Source organism: Ictalurus furcatus, chromosome 9, assembly GCF_023375685.1.
Source record: "Ictalurus furcatus strain D&B chromosome 9, Billie_1.0, whole genome shotgun sequence".
NCBI lineage: Eukaryota > Metazoa > Chordata > Actinopteri > Siluriformes > Ictaluridae > Ictalurus > Ictalurus furcatus.
The window spans coordinates 30745898-30761034 of NC_071263.1; the positions used below are offsets into that span (position 1 = coordinate 30745898).

The 15137-nt window shown below is 45.0% G+C and overlaps 2 protein-coding genes across 2 annotated transcripts in view; one reads left to right on the forward strand and one right to left on the reverse strand.

Annotated features, from left to right (window-relative positions):
• Window positions 1-589: 589 nt before the first annotated feature.
• On the reverse strand, window positions 590-2402 carry LOC128612803 (D(1)-like dopamine receptor). Its single transcript, XM_053633224.1, has one exon. The coding sequence runs from the start codon at window positions 1934-1936 to the stop codon at window positions 590-592; it is 1347 nt and encodes a 448-aa protein (XP_053489199.1). The 5' UTR covers window positions 1937-2402.
• Window positions 2403-9673: 7271 nt separating this feature from the next.
• tbc1d12a (TBC1 domain family, member 12a) overlaps window positions 9674-15137 on the forward strand; it is a 16040-nt gene continuing 10576 nt past the window's right edge. The window contains exons 1-2 of the mRNA XM_053632990.1: window positions 9674-12299; window positions 14395-14515. Of these exons, the coding sequence (XP_053488965.1) occupies window positions 9976-12299; window positions 14395-14515 (2445 nt within the window). The 5' untranslated portion in view covers window positions 9674-9975. The remainder of the gene's footprint in view (window positions 12300-14394; window positions 14516-15137) is intronic.

A 15137-nucleotide genomic window follows, 5' to 3' on the forward strand; every position in this document is an offset into this window, starting at 1 on the left:
TAGAACCCCTTTCCGTGTTGTAGGGTTTCACACAGAGCTTTCAAAAATGATCAATAAAACTGGATAAAAACCTTTAATGGTGCTTTAAGTTTTACTTCCTGAACGTTTTCGAGATTAGAGAACAGAGCCAGGAGAACCCCGCGTAAACACTGACACGCTGCGAGTTCACTGCGAGGCGGAGAAATGTGAAGAACCAGGACGAAACCCACACAAGAGGAGAACACACACAGATCAGGATCAAACCGGAATCAGCTGCACATTATTATTATTATTATTATTATTATTATTATTATTATTACACTCTTAAAAAATGGAGCCCTTAAAGGATCTGTGTAGAACCCTAGAACAAAGGGTTTTCCTGTCAGAAAGGGTTCTAAGCAGGACAGCAGGTTGTGAATGATGTTCTAAGATGATGTTCAGCAGTACAGTGTTGGTTGTTAATTCAGCACTCAGGAGCTAAATACTTCATAAATGATAACGTTAACAGAAATCATCACTGATTATTGATTACTGATCAGAATTCTTGTATGAGGTTATTGATTATTGTTTGGGGGTTTTTTGGCGTTCCTGTTCGGATGATAGATCGCCGTCACTCGTTGACGATCTGTCCTGGGATCCCGCCGCACTCCATCATGGCGGTGGAGGTGAAGGGAGTGATGGTGTCCAGCGAGATCTCTGCGTCGCATTCGCACCGGCCCACACTGGGCAGCAGCATGTGCGTGTGATCACGAAACACTCCGCCCACTCCGACACAGGAAGAGGAGGAGCTGAGAGAGGAAGTCTTATGAGCCCGCAGTACACGCTCTTCCTCTTTGGGCGGAACCAGAGGAGGAGCTTCTTTCTGCAGCGTGGTGTCGTGGTGATAAGACACGAGCTCGTTGCTGAAGTTCACAGCCTCGACGGTCGTGCTGGGGAACAGTTTGTGGCAGCCCAGGATGGAGGAGAAAGCTTTGCGGAAGTCAGCGTTAAAGGCGTAAATGACGGGGTTCAGCGAGGAATTAGCCCAGCCGAACCAGACGAAGACGGCGAAGGTGGTGTCGCTGACGCACTGGCAGAACGGCACCACGCAGTTCAGCACGAAGAACGGCAGCCAGCAGCACACGAACACGCCCATGATGACGGACAGCGTCTTCAGGACCTTCGTTTCCTTTTTGAACGCCGTTTTCAGCGAGTTTGAATTGTCTCCGCTGCAGTCGTGTCCCGCTGCTCTTTCCAGCGAGGAAATCCGTCTAATTTGCGTCTGCGCAATGCGGAAAATCCGCGTATACGTCGCGATCATGATCACCACTGGGATGTAGAAGCTAATCAGCGAGGACGAGATAGCATACGTGCGGTTCAGGTTAGCTTTACAGTTGTCGTTGCTAACGTTTCCGGTGAAGTTGAACTCTCTGAGAACGCCGGCGTCGTCGTCCTCGTCTGCCTCGTGCCAGTTGAGCTGCACAGGGATGAAGGAGATGAGGACGGACAGCGTCCAGGCCACGCCGATCATCACGAAGGCCACACGCTGCGTCATCTTGCGCTCATAGCGGAACGGGCTGGCGATGGCCCAGTATCGATCTACGCTGATGATGCACAAGTTCAAGATGGACGCCGTCGAGCACATGATGTCGAACGCCACCCAGATGGCGCAGAACACACGCCCGAAGAGCCACGCCCCCGCCACGGCCGACATCGCCTCCCACGGCATCACGAGCACGGCCACGAACAGGTCCGACACGGCCAGCGAGATCACGAAGAAGTTGGTGACTTTGGATCGCAGGTGGCGGAACTTCACCACGGCGGCGCACACCAGCGTGTTCCCCAGCAGCGTCCACACGATCAGCAGAAACAGAACGAATCCGAGCAGCACCCTCGCGCTCCGCCCACGCTCCGCCCCGTCTTCGTCGTCATCCTCGTCTGCCCACACCACCACCGTGTCGTTCGTCAAGTTTCTCATCTGTGCAAATGAAACGGAAAAAAAGGGAAAAAGCGGTTCTCCGGGTCCTCTGTTCCTCCGGGTTCTCCTTCCGCTGTGAGAACTTACACGCTCTCCATCCGGGCGTTATTTTAATCAAAGATCATTTACACTTTATTCTCAATTTACATTTAAAGGTCCATCAGTGTGGAGTCCTGGACTCGAACTCACAACCTTCTCCGGTACAAAACTTCTCCATTTGAAGATAAACAAACACACAAAGAGTTAAAGAGACGAAACATCCATCAGCAGACCACGCGCTTTAACTTCATCCGCTTCTTCATTCAGATAACGTCGCTCTCAGATTTCTCCAACAAGATGTCCTGGGCTTCGGTTTGGTTTTGTGTTTTATGAAGATCCAAACGTATCATTTCTTAAACTTCCCTCCTGTATGTATGACTCTTCAACACGAAGAAGAAGAAGAAGAAGAAGAAGAAAATCTGCACCACCTTAATCCTCCATGTCTTCCTTATCCTTTAGGAAACTCCTGCCTCGTGCACTGCGCATCACTTTCTCCTTATTTCTCTTCACTGGCTTGCAAAAATTCCTCGTTTGTCGGAAATAAATCCCAGAAAAATACCCATCAAACCTGCGCGTTTCAGCAGGTGTGTAAGATTTCCGCTCCGTCCGCGCGCGCTTCTGCGCCCGGTCCTCCCCGCTGCGCGCGCTCCACTACACTATTTGTTTTTATTTAGTTCCCTTTTTTTTCCCTTTAACTCAAACCGCGTAGATTTCAGATCCTGAAGCTTTCTGAAGCTTCACACATTCACTCAGAGGGAGAAAAAAACCCGTTCAACACCGCCACAGCTCTGCTCTTGTCTCTATAGAAGTGCACTTCGCCGTTCCCTCCATCATCTCCCGTGCACTCTTTTATCCACACGCGCGCTCCCGTTCCGGTAACATCCCGGGGGATTTATCAGAAGTCTGCTTTCTGTCCATCTTCACCTCCTTTCCCCTGCTGCCTTCATTCCGCCTACGAGCTGAAGAAAGGAGCTAAAGCCATCACCAGGCTCTGATTGGACTGTGTATGTGCTGAGACTCTCTCTCTCTCTCTCTCTCTCTCTCTCTCTCTCTCTCTCTCTCTCACACTCACACACACACACACACACACACACACACACACACACACCTGATCCTAGATCTACAAAAGAAGGTCAATGAAGTTCCGCGTTTGTTCTGCGGTAAATACTTTTCTGAGAGCGATTGCGGCTGTCTCAGATCTCGCTCTGTGCACTTACGAGTATTCAGAGTCGAGTTCAGCACGCTTCAGTACTGACTTTACACACGTCAGTATTCAGAACTCGGACGTAGCTACAGACTGAAGCGCTGTTCAGAAGTTACGCCGGGGTAAAGCTACTTTTGCACGTACAGCGATTTTAGCGCAGCAAGTCACCCGTCGCTGTACCGTGCAGTCGCCAGGCGTTCCTGTTGCTGGTTGCCGTAGTAACATTAATCGGCAGGCGGCGCAACTAGCGTTCCACTTTTCACAGCAAATCAGTTTGTCGGAATGGAACGGATCACGGATCAGGTGCGTTCTGCTGTCTTTACTCCCATCGGTAGCTCGGTCGCTCCAAATCTGCCTAAAGTTGAACTTTTCTCCGCTCACGTCGAAAACGAACGATCTCCGGTCGCTTCCTCGACGCGAGACGCTGTACGCGTGAACATACTTTAACGCACACGTAAGGATTGTAAGGATCTGCAATGCACGTGTGGTCATATATTTTTTTGTTCAGCGATACATTTCACCCCTTTACTTACCGCAAAATTACTTTAACATGCAAATAATATCAATTACAAATAATCAGTATTACTCCTAATACCTAATTATTTCATTTCTAATCATTTTTGCTTATCGTATATGATAATGATAACGAGTCTTTATTGATCACGTATACATCACAGCACAGTGAAATTCTTTTCTTCGCAAACCCCAGCATGTCAGAGCGCAGGGTCAGCCATGAGACAGCGCCCCCTGGAGCAGAGAGGGTTAAGGGCCTTGCTCAAGGGCCCAACAGTTACCATTAAACCGTGTGAGTAATTAAAAAGCATTAACACAATTAGAATTTAATTCAAACCCAGAGCCTTAACCGCCAAGCCACCACTGCCCTGTGTATATTATATTATATTATATTATATTATATCATATTATATTATAGACCTGAATTCAATACTAATTCTGTTAATGAGTTTTAATTACTCACACGGTTTAATGGTCAATATTTTATTGACTAAATTCTCAAACTGCTGTACTGCAGAACATCTCCTAAACACTCATCTTAAATAAAGCTTAGAGTTGTGCATTTAACAGGCAAGTCTCCAGCACAGGTCCAATCCAGCTGTGTTGCAGAAATCCAGCTGTGGAGGAGATAAACACCGTTAGAGTCATGACTGTCGAGTATTCCCATTGTATTTGTGATGATAATAATAATAATAATAATAATAATAGATATAGTTGTAGATATTTTACTGGGTTTGGAAATGCTTGATGGAGTTTGCATGTTCTCCCCGTGCTGCGGGGGTTTCCTCCGGGTACTCGGGTTTCCTCCCCCAGTCCAAAGACATGCATGGTAGGCTGATTGGCGTGTCTAAAGTGTCCGTGGTGTATGAATGGGTGTGTGAGTGTGTGTGTGATTGTGCCAAGTGATGCACTGGCATCCATATAAATAAATAAATAAATAAATAAATAAAATGTATAATAACAGTGTGCACTGGATCACGTGCTGTTCTGTGTGCTGCTGAATAACGAGTGTGGACGCCGTTTTGTTCGATTAACCCAGCGGTTAATGTGAGGATTACAGCTAGCTCTGTTCACGCAGTGATATATCGGCGATACACGAGACTCCGAGATATTAGATTTACTTCAACGCTCGCCGTCTTCTCACTCGGATATCATCCTATTAGTCTTTTTATTTCTCAGGTTTAAATTGCTTTTATGTTACATCATTGTACATTTGTGTGCCCTGCGATGGACTGGCACCCTGTCCAGGGTGTACCCCGCCTCGTGCCCCATGCTCCCTGGGATAGACTCCAGGTTCCCCGCGACCCTGAAAAGGATAAGCGGTATAGAAGATGGATGGAGGATGGATCATTTTACATTTGGTAGCAGTTTTGTTTTAAAAAATGCAATATCCTGTTAGATGACAAGGTGAGAACTTCACTAGCAAGCTAGCTAGCATTTGTCATGATGTCATATGAATTAACTTAAGCTCCGCCCTCACTGACTCAGGGACGTTGTTGTTCAGGTGATTTAAAGTGTGTATGGACTCAGTTCTCTGCTCCGAAAGCACTGAGAGGAATCTGACTCAGAAAGTGGGATTATTTTTAGCGGCTGCATTAATAATAATGGATGTCATTTTATCTAAGGTCTGGGAGATAATGAATAAAACACGCTAATGAAGACGCACACACTCGCCTCCATGACTGAGCGACGAGAAAAACAGCGTTACTTACAGTATTATAGAAGTGTATTTCAGGAAGTACATGCTTCAGGGGTTGTTTTTTTAGGGGTTGGTTAGGTGTTGATGGAAGAGGTGGGTCTTTAGCTGTTTTAGAAGATAGTGAGAGATTCTGCGGTCCGGATTGAGGTTGAAGTTCATTCCACCACTGAGGAACAGTTAGTGTGAAGGTTCTGGAAAGGGACCTTGAGCCACGCTGAGTAGGAACTATTAAGCGTCGGTCGTTGATCGATGGCAGGTTGCGTGAGGGAACGTAAGCCTTCAGGAGAGAGTTGAGGTAGGGGGCGCTGTTCCTGACAAGGTCTTGTAGGTGAGCATCAAGGCCTTGAATTTGATGCGGGCGGCTACAGGAAGCCAGTGGAGGAGATGAAGAGGGGTGTGACGTGGGTCCTTTAGGGCTGGATGAAGACGAGGCGCGCTGCTGCTGTTTTCAGGGAGGTCAGAAAACCAGGCGGTGGGATAAGATGCCGGGATTTTGAGAATGGATCTATGATGACCATGATGACTGTATTTTCTGGGAGATCTGTGATGAAGTTATGTAAGATAGGTCCTGTGTGGACGGACGTCCTGTGGCAGGGGTTGGGTGTGCCCATGTGATCAGTTTGCCCTTTAGGTTTGGTGGTACATGCATCTTGTCTGAAGGACAGGAGGTGGGGATTTGTTGGACTGGTGTGTGGGATATTTCACTGAAGATGCCCCAGGAGATAGCCCTCACAAAGCAGGAGGGAGGTAATATACGCTTCCTTGGGATCTGCAGGATAACGGCCTGAAAGGGAGTCTGCGTTGATGTTCTTTCAACCCGGTCTATATGACAGCGTGAAATTGAATTGGGTAGAGAATAAGTCCTTGCGGGCTTGGTGAAGGTTCAAGGTTCTCCGTACTCGGGTTTATCTCTCTGGTTTATCTCTCCGTACTCGGGTTTATCTCTCCATACTCCGGTTTATCTCTCCGGTTTATCTCTCTGTACTCGGGTTTATCTCTCCATACTCCGGTTTATCTCTCCGGTTTATCTCTCTGTACTCGGGTTTATCTCTCCATACTCGGGTTTATCTCTCCATACTCGGGTTTATCTCTCTGGGTTTTATCTCTCTGGTTTATCTCTCCGTACTCGGGTTTATCTCTCCATACTCGGGTTTATCTCTCCGTACTCCGGTTTATCTCTCCGGTTTATCTTTCCGTACTCGGGTTTATCTCTCTGGGTTTTATCTCTCTGGTTTATCTCTCCGTACTCAGGTTTATCTCTCCGTACTCGGGTTTATCTCTCCGGTTTATCTTTCCGTACTCGGGTTTATCTCTCTGGGATTTATCTCTCTGGTTTATCTCTCCGTACTCAGGTTTATCTCTCTGTACTCGGGTTTATCTCTCTGGTTTATCTCTCCGTACTCAGGTTTATCTCTCTGTACTCGGGTTTATCTCTCTGGTTTATCTCTCCGTACTCAGGTTTATCTCTCCGTACTCGGGTTTATCTCTCCGGTTTATCTTTCCGTACTCGGGTTTATCTCTCTGGGATTTATCTCTCTGGTTTATCTCTCCGTACTCAGGTTTATCTCTCCGTACTCAGGTTTATCTCTCCGTACTCGGGTTTATCTCTCCGTACTCGGGTTTATCTCTCCGTACTCAGGTTTATCTCTCCGTACTCGGGTTTATCTCTCCGTACTCTGGTTTATCTCTCTGTACTCGGGTTTATCTCTCCGTACTCTGGTTTATCTCTCTGTACTCAGGTTTATCTCTCTGTACTCGGGTTTATCTCTCCGTACTCAGGTTTATCTCTCCGGTTTATCTCTCTGTACTCGGGTTTATCTCTCCGTACTCTGGTTTATCTCTCCGGTTTATCTCTCCGTACTTGGGTTTATCTCTCTGTACTCGGGTTTATCTCTCCGTACTCGGGTTATCTCTCTGGTTTATCTCTCTGTACTCGGGTTTATCTCTCCGTACTCGGGTTTATCTCTCTGTACTCAGGTTTATCTCTCCGGTTTATCTCTCCGTACTCGGGTTTATCTCTCCGTACTCGGGTTTATCTCTCCGTACTCAGGTTTATCTCTCCGTACTCAGGTTTATCTCTCCGGTTTATCTTTCCGTACTCGGGTTTATCGCTCCGTACTCGGGTTTATCTCTCCGTACTCGGGTTTATCTCTCTGTACTCAGGTTTATCTCTCCGGTTTATCTCTCCGTACTCGGGTTTATCTCTCCGTACTCGGGTTTATCTCTCCGTACTCAGGTTTATCTCTCTGTACTCAGGTTTATCTCTCCGTACTCAGGTTTATCTCTCCGTACTCGGGTTTATCTCTCCGGTTTATCTCTCCATACTCAGGTTTATCTCTCCGTACTCGGATTTATCTCTCCGTACTCCGGTTTATCTCTCCGGTTTATCTCTCCGTACTCAGGTTTATCTCTCCGTACTCAGGTTTATCTCTGTGTACTCGGATTTTTCTCTCCATACGCAGGTTTATCTCTCCGTACTCGGGTTTATCTCTCCGGTTTATCTCTCCATACTCAGGTTTATCTCTGTGTACTCGGATTTTTCTCTCCGTACTCAGGTTTATCTCTCCGTACTCGGGTTTATCTCTCCGTACTCGGGTTTATCTCTCCGGTTTATCTCTCCGTACTCAGGTTTATCTCTCCGTACTCAGGTTTATCTCTCCGTACTCAGGTTTATCTCTCCGGTTTATCTCTCTGTACTCAGGTTTATCTCTCCGGTTTATCTCTCCGTACTCCGGTTTATCTCTCCGTACTCGGGTTTATCTCTCCGTACTCAGGTTTATCTCTCCGTACTCAGGTTTATCTCTCCGGTTTATCTTTCCGTACTCGGGTTTATCTCTCCGTACTCGGGTTTATCTCTCTGGTTTATCTCTCCGTACTCAGGTTTATCTCTCCGTACTCAGGTTTATCTCTCCGGTTTATCTCTCTGTACTCAGGTTTATCTCTCCGTACTCAGGTTTATCTCTCCGTACTCGGGTTTATCTCTCCGGTTTATCTCTCTGTACTCAGGTTTATCTCTCCGTACTCGGATTTATCTCTCCGTACTCAGGTTTATCTCTCCGGTTTATCTCTCCGTACTCAGGTTTATCTCTCCGTACTCAGGTTTATCTCTGTGTACTCGGATTTTTCTCTCCATACGCAGGTTTATCTCTCCGTACTCGGGTTTATCTCTCCGGTTTATCTCTCCATACTCAGGTTTATCTCTGTGTACTCGGATTTTTCTCTCCGTACTCAGGTTTATCTCTCCGTACTCGGGTTTATCTCTCCGTACTCGGGTTTATCTCTCCGTACTCGGGTTTATCTCTCCGTACATGTTCTGAATGTCTATTTTGTGACCTGAGTTCAAATCAAATTTGAGTGTAATAAAGGATATTCACTGAGCTGCGCTATTTTTATTTTCTGTACATTTGATAACATCTCTTGCAGTAGGGCGGATCAGATCAGTCATGTGTGGATGATGGTGTTGCAGCGCCACTCAGTGGCCATAATGATCAAATCTCCTGTGTTTGTGTATGTATGCACAAAAGTGTGTCATTTTTGTTGACATATTCTCTGCTTTACTCAGTGCGAGTGTCCCAGTGATGAAAGAATATCTGAACTACTCTAGAATGACATGTTTTATTTGATGCTACTTCATGTCACACTTTTAAAGTTTTCATTTAATTTAAATTAATTTAAAGTCAAGTTCATTTTAATTGTATTTTATTATATATTAAATACCCCTTTACCTTTAGCACCTTTACTTTAGTGTCATAAATGTATTATATAATTGTATTATTGAATTAATACATGTGTAAATATTTAATGTCTTGATCATTATAGATTATTGCTTAAATCTATGTATAGATATTACTTAATTATAATAATTGGATTAAAAAAAATTCTGGGGTATGAGTTTTTTTTTATATGATTTAATTAAATATTAAATACCACTTTTTAATTTTTACAAACGTGATTTATAGAACCATTATAACAAATAGGAGGAATAATAAAATAATACGAATTGTAGTTAGAATGTGTTTGTCCATGGAGTATTGATTAGGATTGTTTATTATTGATTATTAATGAAATATATTAATGTAATTACTCTCTCGAACCAGTAGATGTCGCTTTAATCCTTCTAATGTCTACAATGTTGAGAACGCCAATTGGGCTGATTCCGTAATGGAGCAGTATTGGATATAACATGCACTGCGTAGGGCGGAGAGCGGCGTTCATTTTCCCCCTAGGTAGTGCACGTGTGTAGGGAGTAAGGATGCCGTTTTAAACCCAGCCGCCGGCGTCGTTCCATTCAAAATGGCGTCTGTGGTTGCGCGTGCGGTGGACCGAAGCTCACCTCGGCTTCGATGTAGCGCCGGCTAGTACCGACTATCAGCGATGGTTTCGGGTCACACCGAATATTTCCGTTTTCGCGATATGGACCAGATAATTAGTGAACGGTTTCATTGAAAGATTTCCGCACGTGTGTGTATATGGATATAAAATGATATCCCGGTGTGGAAACAGAGAAATAAACCGGTTTAATCCTCGCAGTCGGAGAGAGGCGAAGCTAATGTTTTATATTTGCACTTCCGGGTTCGGACCGTGATGGAGATGGACCGAGAGGACGGTACCGAGTTCGTCCTGTCTTTCGCCGTGGATGTCAATGAAAACCGAGCTGAAGGATGTAAAACACACACACACCAACCTTTGGACCAGACTGGGTGTGTTCACAGGAACAGTGTGTTTATTGCAGGTCCAAAATATACTGTGAACTCTGGAGAAAACCGGGTCACTTCTGAGGAGATAAATGGGTTTCCAGAACCTGATGGTGTGATTGAACTGAATCTGGAACCAAAGGATGGAGACTTGAAACCAGACACATCTGGACACATCAGGACCCCAGATGGACAAACAGGATGTTTTGGAGAAATCAATCCCGACTTGAATCCAAACAGAACTCTTGATTGTTCCGGTGCTCGCCTGACAGCGTCGGGACTCATAAACTCGGTAAATGGAGAAGAAGTGGATTTTTGTGGATTCCATGCCAGCCCGGTCGTAAGTGAAGGAACAGCAGGTGTTGGGGGAAACATTGGCAGTCTGATCACATCTGGAGAAACATCAGATACTAGAGGAACCCGCTCCAGCTGGTTTATATCTGGTGAAACAGTGAGCGTTCATGGAAGCGACGGTCGTCCGACTGCATCTGGACACGTAAACACATCAGATGTTTGGGAATTCCATGCCAATACACTTGTGATTGGAGAATCCAGTGGCAATCAGACCACATCTGCAGAAACATCAGGTGCTAGAGGAACCAACATAAGCTGGGCTGTAACTGGAGAAGCAGCTAGCATTGCTGAAACTAACGGCAATCCGACTGCGTCTAGAACCACGTACACGTCAGATGGAGGAGATGAAGATGTTTGGGAATTTCATGGTAATCAGGCAACATCTGGAGAAATAATGGCAACCCGATTGACCCGTGTCAGCCCAGATGCTTTAGTAGAAACATCAGGCACCAGGGGATCCAATGCTGTAGCTCGAACAACAGTAAGTATTAGAGGAACCGATGCTATTCCTACCACATCTGGACCTCGTGCCAACATGAGTACATGTGAAGAAACGATCAACAACTCGAGAACCTGTATTCGCCTGATTGTAGCTGGAGAAATGATGGATATTGGAGGAACCACTGGTGATTTGACAGCGTCTGGGGAAAGAGATGGAACCAGATGTACCCAGGTCAGCTCGGTTGTTGAAGAAGAAACCTCACAGACTCGGGAAACCAACGCTAGCCCAAGGGTAGCTAATGAAATGGTGGATATTGGAGGAACCAGTGCTAGTTTGTCCACATGTGGAGAAACAGCAGGTACAAGGAGAACCAGTGCCGGCCCAATTGTTACAGCAGAAGACATGTTAGGAACCTGCGAAAACAACACCAGTTTGAGTGTAGCTGGAGAAACAGTGAGTATTGGAGGAAATCATGCCAATCTAACCACATCTGGAGAAACAGCAGATACCAAGAGAACCAATCCTGGCCCATTTGTAGCTGGAATTGTTGGCAGCCTGACCCCATTAGATGTCACAACAGCAGCTACTGTAACTGGAGAACCTGTGAGCATGAGGGAAACTGGTGTGAGCCAAGTAGCAGCTGGACCCATCGACACAGTGTCACTTGTGGACGGAGTGTTACCTCAGGATCAGGTTTCTGGGAATTCCCAGCTGGGAAATGATGCGACGAAAACCAAGTTTGCCATCTGGGAAAATCCATACTGTCAAGTAAGTCCAAGGGTGTGTGTCGGGAAGCGTCCGAGTGCCTGCTGTACGGAATTGGAGATGAAAATACCCAACGGAGACGTGAACTCTGGAGAATTACAGATGGACAAAATTCAGTGTGAAGGAACCTTTACAAACGAAGCTCTCGACAAAGGTGTCAGGGTGGGAAATTGCGGATATTTAGTTATAAACCGGAGAACCATGTCGGGAACCTCCTCCATCCCCATTTATTCCCTCAGGGAACCTTGGAACGCCGCAGAACGGAAACAGGAAGTGAGGAGAATCTCAGATCTTGGACCAGAAACCAACCCAAAACTTTCTATAGCTAACGTTAATGAAGAAGCGAGCAACCATGAGATCGAAACTCGACCAGAGTACGATGTGGACTTTCGCGACGGTGTCGGTGTGGCGAGACCGCGGACTCTGAGGACTAATCCCGGGCAGGCGGTGTCACTCAGCTGTGACTCCACCCCCCTGAACGACGATAACGCCGGTTATTTCGTAGACGATGGAGACATGGACGTTATTATGAACAGCTTGGAGGTCGGCCGTCGACAGAGTGCTCCTGATAAACTTCAGGGGGGCGTCGATCCTGAACCATCAGCCGAGCGGACGGCGAACAAGAGGCACGGTTTCGCCGATTTCCTAACGAGGTACAAACGAATGGCGCGACGATTAAATCACCAATCAGATATAACGCAAATAAACCTTTAGTCTTGTAGCTTCAGTGGAGGGAAAAAACCACGATATAGTCAGTGACTGAAACCTTAAATAAAAAAACGTTGCTGTGTTTCCAGTCGTTACGTGCCGGGTTTTAGTTAACGGGCCGACGTTAATTTTAAAATAAAAATTTTCAGACAATTAAAATAATATTACAGAAATACAAGTTTAAGGCTAAATCATGTGGCAGAACTAAAAATGATATAAATACATAATGAGAACGATAATAATGATATAATCACACAAGTGAGACTATATTATATTAAAAAAAAATTAATTATAAATATTTATAAAAATTCATCATTCATTCTAATAAAATCAGGATCTTTATGCAGCACTAATATTAAAAGTAAAATATTATAGCAATAAAAATAAGGCGTGAAATAAACAATAATAAGATGATAATCAAGACACGAATGCAAAAGTAATATAAAAAAATTTAAATATCGAAAGTTTATAAAAGTTTATATATATATAATTTTAAAAATAATAATAATAAAAAAACTTAATGTGACTATTCTGTTAAATAAAAAAAGTCAAATAATACAGTGATAAAAACAATCAAATAGAATTAATAATGAATAAAAACAAGACATAAATGCAACAGTAAAATAAATAGTAATAAAACCTTGTATAAAATTAAAGCTTGACTATTAATGATAAGTGTGTGTGTGTGTGTGTGTGTGTGTGTGTGTGTGTGTGTGTGTGTGTGATGCGTAACCTTAGTCAGATGCTTAAGGTTAATGTAGTTATGATGATAAATGGAATTTAAATGAAAATGAGAAAGCAGGTGAATTCATTTTACTGTCACGGCTGCGGATTTAAAGCAGCAGTCAGAGGTTACTCGAGGTCACGCTCCTGATTCCTAATGGAGATAATCACAGCCTTCTTCACTTCCTGTAGGGATTTGTGTATAACTTTCCCATTTACTTCCTGGTTTGCATTTCGACTCTCAGGTGTGTGTGTGTGTGTGTGTGTGTGTGTGTGAGTGTGTATACTTCCTGTATAGGTCTTTAGCGGAACTGGTTTTGTGCTGTTTAGCGTGTGCAGATTAGATCAGCTGTTTGTGACGTTACAACCTGGAATTTCAGTGGAATTTTATTTGGATTTCATGTAATGGACATACACAAAAAAGTCCAAACTGGTGAAGTGAAATGAAAAAAATTACTTAATTTTATGAAGGTCCTAAATAAGATCTGATGCAACCAGTTACCTTCAGAAATCACATAATTCCTTCAGTATAGTCCACCTGTGTGCAATCTAAGTGTCACATGATCTCAGTATATATACATACACCTGTTCTGAAAGGCACCAAGGTCTGCAACATCACTGAGCACCATGAAGACCTAGGAGAGCTCCAAAGTTGTGGAGAAGTACACATCAGGGTTGGGTTATAGAACAAAAAATCAGAAACTTTGATTGAACATTCCAGGGAGCATCATGAAATCCATTATTAAAAAAAGATTTCCAGAATTGAAGGAAAGATGGACGGCGCTAAATAAAGGGAAATTCTCGAGGGAAACCTGTTTCAGTCTTCCAGAGGTTTGAGACTGGGGCAGAGGTTCACCTTCCAGCAGGACAATGGCTCTAAGTGTACTGCCAAAGCAACACTGGAGTGGTTTAAGGGGAAACGTTTAAACGTCTTGGAATGACCTAGTCAAAGCCCAGACCTCAATCCAACTGAGAATCTGTGGTATGATTTAAAGACTGCTGAACACCAGCGGAACCCCTCCAACTCGGGTTACCAAAAAATCCATTTGAATTCAAGGTTGTGAAGCAACAAAATAGGAAAATTGAGGGGGGGGGGGCGGGTGAATACTTTTGCAAGGCACTGTAGTCTTCTTTCCACCAATCAGAGATGTTGCTGTAACCGTGGCGATATGTGGCATGTGAACTGATCTCACGCTGCTGTTTTTGTTAAACTATGTAAGGTGATATAGATGCAGAACCAGTAAGGTGTTCGAACGAGCGCGTCGGTGTTTCAGGGAAGTGTTCAGGAGTTCCTGTTCCTTGTTTCTGTCTCTACAGAAGTCTGTTCTCCTGGAAGCCCAGAGAGACGAAGGCCACGGCACCTGCTTCAGGATGGAGGTTATTCGGGAAAATTTCTCCCAAGGAAAACGACACAAAAGACTCCAGAATCCCACAGCAGGTAAGGAAGAGCAGGGACCCGAGCTCGCTGGAGCGGAGGGGGACGACAGGATGATGTCATTTGTCAAGTTGAACTTAAGGTGGTGTTCCCTCGTGCAGTTTGAGATGTCAGACAGGCAGGCAGAGATCCGGGCTGAGACGGATGGATCATCAGGCTGGAAGGACGAATAGGGCTGAATGTCATCAGCACAGCAATGAGACTCAATCACAGGCCCCAGAGATGTAGTATAAAGAGAAAAGAGCAGTGGACCCAGAACCCAGCCCTGTGGAACCCCAGTTGTGAGTTGCTGAGTTTCAGAAACTCCTCCATGATACCTTGAAGGATCTGCCTGAGAGATCCTTCCACCCAGCGCAGAGCCGTTTAGAGCTGTTGCAGATGCCTTTTCTATAGCTGTTGGCTTCTCCCTCTGTTCTGTCTGTCTGTGTGTGTGTGTCTGTGTGTGTGTGTGTGTGTGTGTGTGTGGACAGAGAGTAGCTTTGAGCTTCTGCAATCCATTTTGCTTAGGATTCACCCCACGCGATCCACAGGTGTCTCTCTGTATTCCACACACACACACATGCGCGCACACACACACACACACACACACACATAATGAGGGTGTTTATGAAGCGCTCGTGGACAT